At 44.6% G+C, this 13,633-nt stretch overlaps 1 protein-coding gene across 4 annotated transcripts in view; it reads left to right on the forward strand.

Moving 5' to 3' along the window:
• Positions 1 to 13,633, forward strand: part of LAMA3 (laminin subunit alpha 3) — a 272,673-nt gene that overhangs the window by 172,461 nt on the left and 86,579 nt on the right. For all 4 annotated transcript variants that reach the window (XM_021929998.2, XM_021930000.2, XM_021929999.2 and 1 more), the window contains 5 exons: positions 1,437 to 1,581; positions 2,282 to 2,422; positions 5,223 to 5,384; positions 8,420 to 8,518; positions 11,553 to 11,636. In XM_021929998.2, the coding sequence (XP_021785690.2) occupies positions 1,437 to 1,581; positions 2,282 to 2,422; positions 5,223 to 5,384; positions 8,420 to 8,518; positions 11,553 to 11,636 (631 nt within the window). The remainder of the gene's footprint in view (positions 1 to 1,436; positions 1,582 to 2,281; positions 2,423 to 5,222; positions 5,385 to 8,419; positions 8,519 to 11,552; positions 11,637 to 13,633) is intronic.

A 13,633-nucleotide genomic window follows, 5' to 3' on the forward strand; every position in this document is an offset into this window, starting at 1 on the left:
GTGTGTAGGTAGATCCCAGCTCTGAATGCAGCGCTTGGTTTTCCAAGGCTCCCAGCCGTTTCTCTTCCCCTCCTCGACCTCGAGTTCTGGGCTCTCCAGGCACGGCCATAGCCCCCTGCTCTTCCGCCTCTACTCAGCTGCTTGTGTTTTCTTGTCTGCCCGGTGCTTCAGTCAAAAGGACCTGCAGATGGATGAGGGTGGATGACTCAAAGTGACCACCCCCATCCCACACTGTGCTTTCCTCTGAGCTCTGGCCCTTGCAGGTGACAACGGACTTTAAGATCCACTCTGTCACCGAAGCAGGGATATTGGGAGTCTTCTTTGCCTTCCCTCCTTTCCTCTACTCCTCATCCAGAATATTACAATATTCCCAGAAACCTCACCCCAAAATATTCCCAGAAACCTTACCCCCAAATAGTTTGGGAGCCCATCCCTCCTCCCCATCTGGACACCTTTGCCCTAGGTCAGCCCTAGTCTCTCTTCTGACCTGACAGCCTGCTGCTGCTGCTGCCGCTGGAACTCACCCTCTGGGCTCCATCCTTCACACACGTCCAGCGACACTCTCTCCTCCTCAACAGCTTTTCATGACAGTGTTCCCCTGCTTGTAACTTGCCATGTGCCAGGCACTGGGCTGAAATTTTGCTTGCACTGCCTCACAGGTTCCCAGCAATGCCAGGAGGCAGCAGCTACCTTGTTCTGTCCCTCACAGATACGAAAAGCAGGCTTTGGGAAGTTAAAGAACTTGCTAAGGTGGTGTGTCTCATATGGTCAGAACTGGATTAGGACTGAAGCCTTGCATGGACAGGTCTCAACTACTGTGCTCTGCTGCCATGGGACAGTGTCCAGCCCCTCTGTCCTGATGATCTGACACCACCTACCTCCTCAGGCCATGGGGAAGCATTCCCTGCCTGGACATCCGCCCCAGCAGCACCATGCTTGTGTTGTTTCCTGTACACACTGAGTGATCTCCCGCTCTGTTCCTTCTGTCTGGAATGCCCATCTCAACTCCTACCCCATGACTCTGCCCTTTAAAGCTCAAGTCAGGAGTCACTTACCCCAAGGAAACTTGTGACTGGATCACCTGCTACTCCTCTGAACATCAGTTAGACTCTGTGTGTATATTGTCATCATTTCCACTTATGGGCCATCTGCGGGAGCCCTCCAGGCTCAGGGGCCACGTCCATCCGTGCACCCTCAACACGTAGTGCTAAGCCTCACCCATCTACGATGGTCATCCATGACCATCCACAATGGCCAATGACCTACTTTCGGTTAGTGCCTTTTATCTGCCTCTCTCCATTCTGCCTTGGACTATAAGCAGGCGTTGTATCTATTTAATTGGCTTTGCACACCAACTACTTCACTGTAGTCTAAGTGAGCCCTTAAAACTGTGTGTACAAAGATGATGATTTTTGCTTCCCTTACTTTGTATACAGATGCAAGCCCAGAATCACAGGGCGGCAGTGTGACCGATGTGCTTCTGGGTTTTACCGATTCCCTGAGTGTGTTCCCTGCAATTGCAACCGAGATGGGACTGAGCCAGGAGTGTGTGACCCAGGGACCGGGGCTTGCCTCTGCAAGGTAAGAGAGATGGTGCAATATCAGAGATGCCAGCTGCCAGTCAGCGGGGAAGGGCTTCATGTTGAGTCAACATAGAAGAGTATGTGGGAAATGGGACTAACCCAGAAGAGATGTTGATAGTGTGTGTAGTGTTTTGTAGTCATGATCTTATTTTACAGAAATAGTTAGGAGGCAAGATCCCATTTATCTTTTGGAGAGGTCACAGACCACCTTAGAATCTGATGACAGATATAGACCCTTTCCAGAAAATCAACACAAATTTTATCTACAGTTTCCATGAGGTTCATAGGTTCCCCTAAAACCCACTCCTGAACCATGGACTCCAGGTGATCGTCTCTGCTCCAAGGGGTTCCACCAGGTTGTAGGAGACCTTCCAATTCCCAGGGGATGTGTTAAGGTGGTGTGAGTGAGATGAATTGGTCTCCCCATCCTGTGAACCATGCAGTGCTATTTCTCTACTTGCAAGATGCCCCAGGGGCATTTTATGAAATTTAGGGAATTCTCTCTTCCATTTGTGTGTGGTATAAAAGTTTAAACAATTAACATGGGATGAAAGCTTAATAATTAACGTCTCTTTTAATGTTTTGCTCACATCCTCATCCTAACATCTTGTGTTGGTATTTACTTTGTGCAAGTAGCTAATTGCAACTAGGGAAATTTTGGAAGAAGTGATCTCTTACTTCATGTTTTGCTTCAATAGGAAAATGTAGAAGGCACAGAGTGTAATGTGTGTCGAGAAGGCTCATTCCATTTGGACCCAGCCAATCCCAAGGGTTGTACCAGCTGTTTCTGTTTTGGAGTAAATAATCAATGTCACAGCTCACATAAGCGAAGGGCTAAGGTATGCATTGACAGGAAGTGCTGGGGAACATGTTGTACATGGATTTGTTAAATGGTAAGTGTTGCCCTCACCACTCCTTGGTCTGCAGCATTTTAAAATTCTTGTTTCCTGAATTCATTGGGTGTTTGCTCAAATATCATGTACTCAGAGGGGCTTTCCTTCACCACTCCCTATAAAATAGCCCACCTTGGACACTCTTGCTGACCTTACCCTTGTCTTCCCCACAGCAGTCATCACTCCCTAACATATTTAACATTTTGTTTAAAAATTTGTTTATTGCCCTTCTTCTTCTGTCCCTAGAGTGTGAGTTCCCTGATACACCCCTAGTGCCTAGAATAGGATCTGGGACATAACAGATGCCCAGTAAATCTCATTAAATAAATAGCGTTTGTCATTTTCCCCCTTACAAGAAAACCCTGTTTCTATACTCACAACACTCTAACACCAAATGTGTGGGGTTTTTTTCCATACCAAAAATTCTCTGACTCTCCCAGACACTCCCGGGGTGTCCTGCAATTCAATTCACTTCTGACACTCTCTACCTGGAGGTGGCATCAGACTGTACAGGCTAAGGGCTCAGTTCTTCCAGACTGCCCCCACTTCAGATGCCAGTTGCAAGTCCCAGGCCACCAGTACTTCTCTAGTGTTTTGCTACAAGTTGGGGGTACCCACAGCCCCCTCCTCATGTTTGTAATCTGCTGTAATGGCTCCCAGAATTCAGGATATACTTTCCTTCCTGTTGCTCTTTATTATAAAGAATATGATAAAGGATACAGAGCAGCAGCCAGGTGAACAGGTGCATAGGGTGAAGTCCAGAGGGTTCCAGGCATGGGAGTTAGGGTGCACCACCCTCCTGGCATGCAGATGTGTTTACCCACCCAGGAGCTCTCCCAAACCACCGTTTAGGGTTTTTTTTTTTTGATGGCTCTTTCATGTAGGCGTGATTGATTAAATCATTAGCTATTGATAATTAACTCAATCTCTAGTCCCTCTCCCTTCCTCAGAGGTTGGGGGTAGGGCTGAAAGTCCCAACCCTCTCATCCTACCTTGGTCTTCCTGGCTACAAGCCCCCATCCTGAAGCTACCCAGAGGACCCAGCCACCACTTATCTCATTAGCACACAAAGAGACACTATTACCACATCAGAGAGTCCAAGGGTCTTAGAAGCTCTGGCCTCAGGAATTGTGGACTAAGCCCAAATATTATGGCAAAAGATGCTCCTATCACCCCTGTCATTCAGGAAATTACAAGGGTTTTAGGAACTCTGTGCCAGAAACTGGTAGTAATAGCCAAATTGATATTTCTCATTGTGTCTCATTATGTCACAATATCACACCCCTCATTTCTCATTTTTGCTTCTTTCTGTTTTGCTTTCCTTCTCACCTATTTTATCGTATCTTTTCTTTGGCTACTTTTTTTTTTTTTTTTTTTTTTGAGACAGGGTCTCTGTTGCCTAGGCTGGAGTGTAGTGGTGTGATCACAGCTCATTGCAACCTTTGCTTCCAGGGCTCAAGCAATCTTCCTGCCTCAGCCTCCTGAGTAGCTGGGACTACAGGCATGCACCACCACACCTGGTTAATTTTTGCATTTTTTGTAGAGTCGGGGTTTCGCCATGCTGCCCAGGCTGGTCTCAAACTCCTGGGCTCAAGCAGTCCTCCCACCTTGGCCTCCCACAGCGCTGGGATTACAGGTGTGAGCCACCGCACCCAGCCTTCTTTGGGCATTTTTAAAATTAACTCAATGAAACTAAAACTTTTCTTGCTTTCATTATTCCATGAACCAGTAACCTCTTGCTTGCCTTCTTTGTGTGAGTCATGTCTTATATCCAACAAGTATTCAAAAACAGATTTTTTTTTTTTTTTTGAGATGGAGTCTCGCTCAGTCACCCAGGCTGGAGTGCAGTGGCATGATCTTGGCTCACTGCAACCTCTGCCTCCCAGGTTCAAGTGATTCTTCTGCCTCAGCCTCCTGGGTAGCTGGAATTACAGGCATGCCCCACCACGCCCGGCTAATTTTTGTATTTAATAGAGACAAGGTTTCACCATGTTGGCCAGGCAGGTCTTAAACTCCTGACCTCAGGTGATCCGCCCACCTTGGCCTCCCAAAGTGCTGTGATTACAGATGTGACCCACCACGCCTGGCCCCCAAACGACTATTTTATATATTTTACTGCCTGCCTATTTCATATCTTTTACTGCCTGTCTCCTAAATGGAGTGCAGCTAGTAATTGGAAAAAAAAAAAAAAAAAAACTTTGTAAATCTGCTCTGAAGTCTCTTCTCCCCGGGGAATCAGAAAGCATTAATCCAACCCTATGCTTGGTCAGTTCTTTCTTTTTTTTTACCTCAAAATTAACTGGCTTCCTTTGTGACCAGGAAACGATTTAATTTTGATGCTCCATTTAAAGAAAAATAATAATAGCAAGCCACTGAATTCCACATCACATTTTTCTTTATAAGGAGCTTGCCATTAAATGCACCACGGTCCTAGTTTTTATTCATACACTTATTTCTTTATTATTCGAACACTCATTGATCACCTACTAAATGTCAAGAACCAGGATGTGTGCTGGGTTACAAAGATAAATCCCACATACGTAAGGCCACTGCCTTCCCAGAACTCCCAGTGGCAATGGGTGAGATGGGGCTCTGGCTTGGGAGGGCAGGTGCAGGAGGAGAGGCATGAAGGAGGCCTCTGAGGCAAGGAGGCTGCCCGTGAAGCTTTCTGTATACATCATGCAGCCATCACCAGGGATGCCACGACCAAGACGTTTTCATCCCTTGCTTCTCTCCCTCTTTCCAGTTTGTGGATATGCTGGGCTGGCGCCTGGAGACGGCAGACAGAATGGACATCCCCGTCTCATTCAACCCGGGCAGCAACAGCATGGTGGCGGATCTCCAGGAGCTGCCCGCAACTGTCCACAGCGCGTCCTGGGTCGCACCCGCGTCCTACCTGGGGGACAAGGTAATGATGTCCTGCTGTTCTTCTGGGCCCTCAGTGGCCCTCTACTATTGCTGTGTGAGCATCATTTCCTGGAAGTCTGGAAGGAAGCATCCAGCAGTTCAGGTTACTAACATGCCAGAAATGAGCTGAACTAAAAATGAAGAAGAGACCTTGCCTCCTGCTGTGAGGGGCTGAGCAGGCACCCACTGGGCCCCACCCTTGCCATGCATGAGCTACCAGCAAAGGAAATCACCCACAACGTTTGTCTCAGTTTTTACCTAATGCCAAAGAATTTTCCTCTAGGGAAATAACCATTTAAATAATATTTATTGCAAATGGGACATGCATGCTTTTCAATGCCAGTGCTGAGAATTCTTTATTTTAAGGCAGAAGAAAGCCTCTTTGTTAGGAAAACAAAAGCTGACAAGTGACTCACTAGCTTATTAAAAGAAACGCAGGATCTGGTGGCAGTTCGACTTTCCTAAGGAGAATCGCACTAGTTACACGCTCCTCAGGAGCTTACAAACCACTTGGTCTTCCTTTGCTGCATGAGTTATTATGCCAGAGGCTGGCCACCTCCACACGTTTTATGAGGACAGAAACGCAGGCCTCATGTGGCAACACCATCAGGTGACATATGTTTCTTAGCAAGGGTGGAACTTGCTAACGGGTGGATTTCACAGGGCCCGCCTCAGGGGATGCCATATTCTCACATTAGGAGGACTAAAATATTAGGGCCTCGGCCTGAGGTCTCTAACTTTGTCTTCTGGGTGAAGGACTGTGGGTTTTGACATCTGAGTGTGGGAAATATTGCCTCTCTCCTATGATCCCACTACTCTCTCACTGAATACTCCTCTTTACTGCTATATGATGGGCCCATGTGTTGTCTATTGTCATGTAACAAATTACTCCAACACCTTGCAGCTTAAAGCAATAATAATTATCTTGGATGAAGAATTCAGGAGGGGATGGCCCAGAGTCTTCTGAGGTTACTGTCAAGATGTCAGCCAGGGCTGTAATTCCCTGGGACTGGAGCATCTGCTTCCAAGCTCACTCACATGGCTGTTAGCAGGCCTCTGCTTCTGGCTAGCTGTGGGCTGGAAGCCTCCGTTTCTCATCACACGAGACCCTCCATAGGCTACCTGAGGGTCTTCATGACATGACAGCTGGTTTCCCCCAAAGCAACTTATGGGGGATGGGTAAGGGGGTTAGGTGGGGGGAGAGAGAGAGAGAGAGAGAGAGAGAGAGATACAGACAGAGATAGAGAGAGAGAGAGAGAGAACGAGAGCACTAGCTCGGGACAGAAGCTGCAGTGTTTTTGTAACCTAAATTTCAGAACTGCCATGCCCTCACTTCTCCTTTATTCTATTCATTAGCAGTGAGTCACTAAGCCCAGCCCACACTCAAGGGGAGGACAATTTGGTGGCTCATGCCTCTAATCCCAGCACTTTGGGAGGCTGAGACAGGCGGATCATCTGAGGTCAGGAGTTTGAGACCAGCCTAGCTAACATGGTGAAACACCTGTTTTTACTAAAAATACAAAAATTAGCTGGGCATGGCGGCGGGTGCCTGTAGTCCCAGCTACTCAGGAGGCTGAGGCAGGAGAATCATTTGAACCTGGGAGGCGGAGGTTGCAGTGAGCCGAGATCTCACCACTGCACTCCAGCCTGGGTGACAGAGCGAGACTCCGTCTCAAAAAAAACAAAACAAAGAGGAGGAGGGGGAATTAAGCCCCACCCCTTGAAGGCAGGAGTGCAAAGAATTTGAGGCCATGTTTTTAAAATCACTTTAAGCCCATCAGAGAAGCAATGCTTGATCACAATAATAATTTAAGACATTGCCTTGGAATACTTCCAGGCTTGGAAATCAAAGCTCTGTAAGGCTTTGTCAGGTTATAGACTCTAGGGAAAAGCTTCTGTTGAATGGGATCCTAGAAGAACGTGGCTTCGTTCCCCTGCCTCCTCTAAGTTGTTGGCATTTTCCTGTAGGTTATTTTGTTCTGTCTAATCAGAGGTGATCTTGCCTGTGATTTTCATCCTTCTGTCACTTCTTCCTTCTTGACTATGTTTTACTGTAAGGGTGGGAAGTGTCAGGACCCAAGGTGTGAAGTAGCTGTCAGAAAACTGTTACCATTCACTCCATGTCCCCACCACCATCATGCTGCTTGAGTGACACAGAGGTCTGTGCACCTGCTGGAGTTGTCAGCCATGGCTACTGTACCCAGCAGAACTCACAATAATTTGGGAAATGTTCACCATCTGCTTTCAGGAGAATTGTTTTTGGAGAAAATTTATTTTTAGAGGTTCATTTTGTGACTGATAGATATTATCCAGTTCTCTCAGTTAAAAAAGAAACCAATGGCCTAGATTTCCTAGAATAGTTGTGGATTAAATAAACATTTTGGTTTAGTAATCATCTAGAAAAAAAGGAACATGACTATTATTTCCTTCTTTCCTCCTTTCCTCTCCTCTCCTCTCCTCTCCTCTCCTCTCCTCTCCTCTCCTCTCCTCTCCTTTCCTTTCTTATAGAGTATTGCTCTGTTGCCCAAGCTGCAGTGAACTGGTACAATAATAGCTCACCGCAGCCTCAAACTCCTGGGCTCAAGCAATCTTTCCACCTTAGCTTCCTGAGTAACTGGGACTACAGGCGTACACCACCACACCTGGCTAATTTTTAAATGTTTTTTGTAGATTCAGGGTCTTGCTATATTGCCCAGGCTGGTCCCTAACTCCTGACCTCAAGTGATCCTTCTGCCTCGGCTTCCCAAAGTGCTGGGATTATAGCTACTACACCCAGCCTTATTTTTCTTTCTAATAAAGGTATCTTCTTGCTTGTAAAACTCAATCATGTTCATGATAAACATTTCAGATGACATTAAACATAGCATAAAGTAGAAAAAATACCATCCTCAACCCCACCCCCTAGATACAACCCTTGTTAACAGGTCGAGTATGTTTCTTTCCACGCTTTGTGTGCCTAAGTGCTTTTCATGTGGGTTGATGTTGACATCGTTTCTTTTAATGCTTGTGCTATTGATACTATTAATTTCATTTTAGGTTTCTTCATATGGTGGCTACCTCACTTACCAAGCCAAGTCCTTCGGCTTACCTAGCGACATGGTTCTTCTGGAAAAGAAGCCGGATGTACAGCTCACTGTAGGTATCAGAGCATGACCTAAGTGGCAGGAAGTGGCGGTTGCAGTTGGTGCTGATCTAAATTTAGGACATCTTGATATGTGGCCTACACAAAGTTTAGATTAAATCATTTCCAATATTTGTAGAAACTAAATGACAGTTGAGAGCATGTAGCATCTTTTCAGGATCCTGCTTCCTCTGACCAAATGGTTTCTGTCTTCTCTGCCTCCAAAATACTTAACTGTATTTTGCTTTTGCCTCTCACAAGTTACTGCCTCATGTTAAACTTTTTTTTTTTTTTACTTTTTTAATTTTTGTAGAGATAGGATCTCACTGTGTTGCCCAGGCTGGAGTTGAACTCCTGGCCTCAAGCAATCCTCCTGCCTTGGCCTCCCCAAGCACTGGGGTTATAGGCACACACCACCATGGCCAGCTAATTTTTTAATTTTAATTTTTGTAGAGATAGGATCTCACTATGTTGCCCAGGCTGGCCTCAAACTCCTAGGCTCAAGGAATTCTCCCTGCTCAGCCTCCCAAAGCTCTGGGATTACTGGCATGAGCCACATGTCCAGCCACATATTACGTATTTTTTATGTTTCTATCTTTCAATTTTGTTTCATAAATGTCTTTGAATCCTTCTCATGGGGCAAGATCATATCGTTGGACTCTGTAAAAGACAGGTGACCCCTTTTCTCAAAAGGAGGGGAGATTAGAGAAATATGCCAGGAACTCCAATCCACTGAACGGTAACTGTTGGAGGAGAGTCCAAACGGGGCCCTCTCAGTGCTGGGCTCTGGGTAGGGAGAATGGGAGTCATGTGGTCTGAGAAGCCCTTAGAAGACTCTGTGGTTCATTTTGAGCTAAGTCTTTAAGAATGGGCATAAGAAGAGAAGTGCCCTTCCAGGGGCAGGGACTAAGGCTAACAGGACTCGGGAGTGGTACAGGGCAGGAGGCTGTGCTCATGGATGACCAGTCCAATGGCGTTGTATCATCAGTGTGTGCAGAGTTGTTGAAAACAAGTCTGGAACAGTTTGATGCTATAACAGGGTTTTTGTTTTGTTTTTTTTTTTTTTTTTTTTGAGATGGGAGTGCAGTGGCATGATCTCAGCTCACTGCAAAGTCTGCCTCCGTGGTTCAAGCAATTCTCCTGCCTCAGCCTCCTGAGTAGCTGGGATTATAGGCATGGGCTACCATGCCCGGCTAATTTTTGTGTTTTCTGTAGAGATGGGGTTTCACCATGTTGGCCAGGGTGGTCTCAAACTCCCGATCTCAAGTAGTCCACCCACCATTGAAGGAATGTTTGTTTTTTGAGAAAGGAAGTAACAATATCCACACATGATATGCCTGGCACACAACCCAGTGTGGCAGTCTAGAAAATTCCTTGAGGGCAAGGGTAGTATCACATCCCACTTTGAATTCCCCACAACGCAGGGCGTAATACCCTAAACATAGCGTAGGGTGCCATTGCCTGAAGTTGGCTCCATTTCTGGTTTATGGGGTGTGATTAATGTGATGTAATGATAGCTTCGGGAAGGGTTTTCTCATGTCATGCACTGTATACAGGGACCAGCAAGTCACACACACCTCATCACAGCATATTCTTGGTAGATATTTGTGTTCAGGCACTACTGCATTTTGTTTGGTTTCTACTGGTATGCAAATCTACTGAACTGTTTTAAAAACTTCAAGGAACCTTTGCAGAATGTCTTGAAGATAAAGCAGCAAAGATTTTAGAGTTATAGTCTAAGGAAAAATAGCCACACAGTAAAAACACAGTCACAGCAGTGCTGTATTTAAGTTTCATGTTTTCGCAGAGCATCTTGTAGTTCAGGCCACACCTATTTTTTTACTGCCAAAGTTTATTATGCAAACCATTGGAATTCACTGAAAGGTAATGACCAAATTTTCTGTTTAATTTTACCTTCAAACATGGAAAATAATTTAGGCTCACGAAACATTTTCCCTGCTGCTTTGTTCTAATCCACTGTAATTAAGAGCCTCTAGGGCATGTTTCTTAGATTAAGGTTTCAAATGATATGTGATCCCAGGTAATGGCCTTCTTTCTGAAATACCAGCCCTAGTGAAATACCAAACCCAGTGAAATGCCAAACCCCTTTAGGGTTTGGTGCTACAGCAGAAAAGCTGGGACATGTGTGGGTTTTTGCAGTAGGGTTGCTGATGGTAGGGTGCTGATGCAGTAGGGTGCTGGCCACTGCACCCTGCCCTGTTAAGATGCACATGTGAGCCACCATAATGTCGTGGGCTGGAGGCTGAGAGCGAGTGAGGCTGGGTCCCACAGGCGGAGGCAGCAGGGGAACTTCTTGCTCCACAGGCCAGCCTGCAGCTCCCTGCTTGGGCCAACCCTCTGCCCTCCCTGCTCTCCTCAGTAACCCACCCACCAAAGCACTTTCTTCCCACCACAGGCTGGTTTGGTGGGCAGTAATGAAAACAGCACTTCCTGCATTGACTGCAAGGCATAGTTAAAGAAAATTTTCTTTTTCTGCCAGGTGCGGTGGCCCACACCTGTAATCCCAGCACTGTGGGAGGCCAAGGCAGGTGGATCACTTGAGGTCAGGAGTTTGATACCAGCCTGGCCAATGTGGTGAAACTACTAAAAATACAAAAATAAGTAGGGTGTAGTGGTGAGCACCTGTAATCCCAGCTACTAGGGAGGCTAAGGCAGGAGAATCTATTGAACCCGGGTGGCAGAGGTTGCAGTGAGCCAAAGTTGTACCATTTCACTCCAGCCTGGGCAAGAAGTGAGATTCCGTCCCCGCCAAAAAAAAAAATAAATAAAAAAATAAAGGAAATTCCATCTTTTTAAGCTATTTTTGGCCAAGGCAATTTTCCGGATTTCCCATTTGTGAAAAGACACCTATAATTATTCTGTTTCCGTGTCACTAATGTTTTTATTAAAAATAGTTAATTCTGAGCTTTTTTTTTAAAGTCAGGTATGTCATATGATGTAGACCATAGAAATGTTTTCTTAGATCAGTTACACATCTTGAAAGATCCCAGTGAAGGCACTAACACATTCATGATTTTCTTTAAACAGGGTCAGCACATGTCCGTCATCTATGAGGAGACAAACACCCCACGGCCAGACCGGCTGCATCACGGGCGAGTGCAGGTGGTCGAGGTAAAGGAAGAGCAACCATGGGATGGTCCTTTCTGTTTTATGACTTAATTATTTCAGACAATCATGATTTTCACTCATTTTAAGAATTTTAAAATATGGATTCTATTTATATAAATATAAGTTTATATATACAGGTTGAGCATCCTTAATCTGAAAATCCAAAATCCAAAATGCTCCAAAACGCAAAATATTTTGAGCACCAACATGACCCTCAAAGGAAATGCTCATTGGAGCCTTTCAGCTTTCAGATTTTCAGATTAGAAATTCTCAGCGGGTAAATACAATGCAAATGTTCCAAAATAAAAAAAAAAATTCTGAAATTTGGATCACTTCTGGTCACAAACATTTCGGAGAAGAGATACCCAACTTGTATAGATTCGAAATATGAATTACATAAAATGTGGAGTGATTGATGCTCATGCGGCTTTCTTGGTTCCATCTGTCCAGCCCTTTTATACTTTCTCTCCCATTTCACAATTAATTATCCTTGTCTTAAAAACCCCGTGAATCAGCCTGGGCAACATGGCGAAACTCTACCTGCACGAAAGCAAAATTCAATGGGCATGGTGGGGTGTGCCTGTAATCTCAGCTACTTGGGAAGCTGAGGTGGGAGGATCGCTTGAGCCCAGGAGGTTGAAGCTGCAGTGAACCATGATCATGCCACTGCACTCCAGCCTGGGCAACGGAGTGAGACCCTGTCTCAAACAAACAAAAAACCTGTGAGCTTGTAAATGCTGTGACATAGCTCCCTGTCATCCTCAGGTCTCCCTCAGTGCCTGAGACCTGTTTAATGTTCAACATATGCTTAGGATGAATGAATAGAAAAGCTATGAAAATGTTTTATATCCAAAGAAATAAGAGTAATACTAGCAAAATAAAGGAAAGCTCATCAGATCATAAAACATTTTGTTATACTTATTTGGTTACAACTATTCCTAAAAACTAGTGTTCCATTTATATTATTAAATATGTCCAGTACCTCTAGGTGAAACTTTTTGAGTACTTTGAACTTGAAGACATATTTTAGTGTTTCTGAAAAGGTACATCTATACAATGGAATACTATCTGGCAATAAAAGAAACAAAATATTGACACTTACTACAAGACACCAAAGAAATATCATATTGCATGATGCTATTTATGTGAGACAGGTGATATCAGTAAAATGATAGAGAATCTCTAAAAATTCTGTCCTCCATAAAAGCAATGAGAGAACTGGCAAAAAGGGGAAAAAAAGGTCAGAATCAACGTTTTCAGAACTCTGGAAATTACTCAAAGCCTTACAGCCATCTGGAAATGGCACACAATGTATAAAGATGCAATTTGTACCATAGTAGCATACAAGAGAAGAGGAGGGAATGATACTAATAGAAACAAAGTTTTTGTATACTGTTGAAATTAAGCTGGCATTTATATAAATTGTCCAGCATGGACACATGCATAGAGACAGAATGTAGACTAGTGGTTGCCTGGGTTTGAGGGTGGGAATGGGTAGTGACTACAAACTGACACAAGGGTTCTTTTTAAGGTCATAGAAATGTTCTAAAATTACATTATGATGATGATTGCATGCTTCCGTAAATTTATTACAAATTATACACTTAAAATGAGGGAATATTATTGTATGTAAATTATTCCTTAAGTTGCTAAAATACAAATTAAAATTATATAAGCATCATATTTGTATGTTAGTAATAGCTACCATTTGCTAGGCACTGTGCTGAACACTTTATATATATTGTATCATTTAATTTACCTTAATTATAACGATAGCCTCAAGACATTAGGTATTACTGTGCCTATTTAAGAGATGTAAAAACTGAGTTCAACAAGGGCAACAAAATATAAAGGTTAAAAAGGCAGGCTTGGCCGGGTGCGGTGGCTCAAGCCTGTAATCCCAGCACTTTGGGAGGCCGAGACGGGCGGATCACGAGGTCAGATCGAGACCATCCTGGCTAACACGGTGAAACCCTGTCCCTACTAAAAAATACAAAAAA

Source organism: Papio anubis, chromosome 19, assembly GCF_008728515.1.
Source record: "Papio anubis isolate 15944 chromosome 19, Panubis1.0, whole genome shotgun sequence".
NCBI lineage: Eukaryota > Metazoa > Chordata > Mammalia > Primates > Cercopithecidae > Papio > Papio anubis.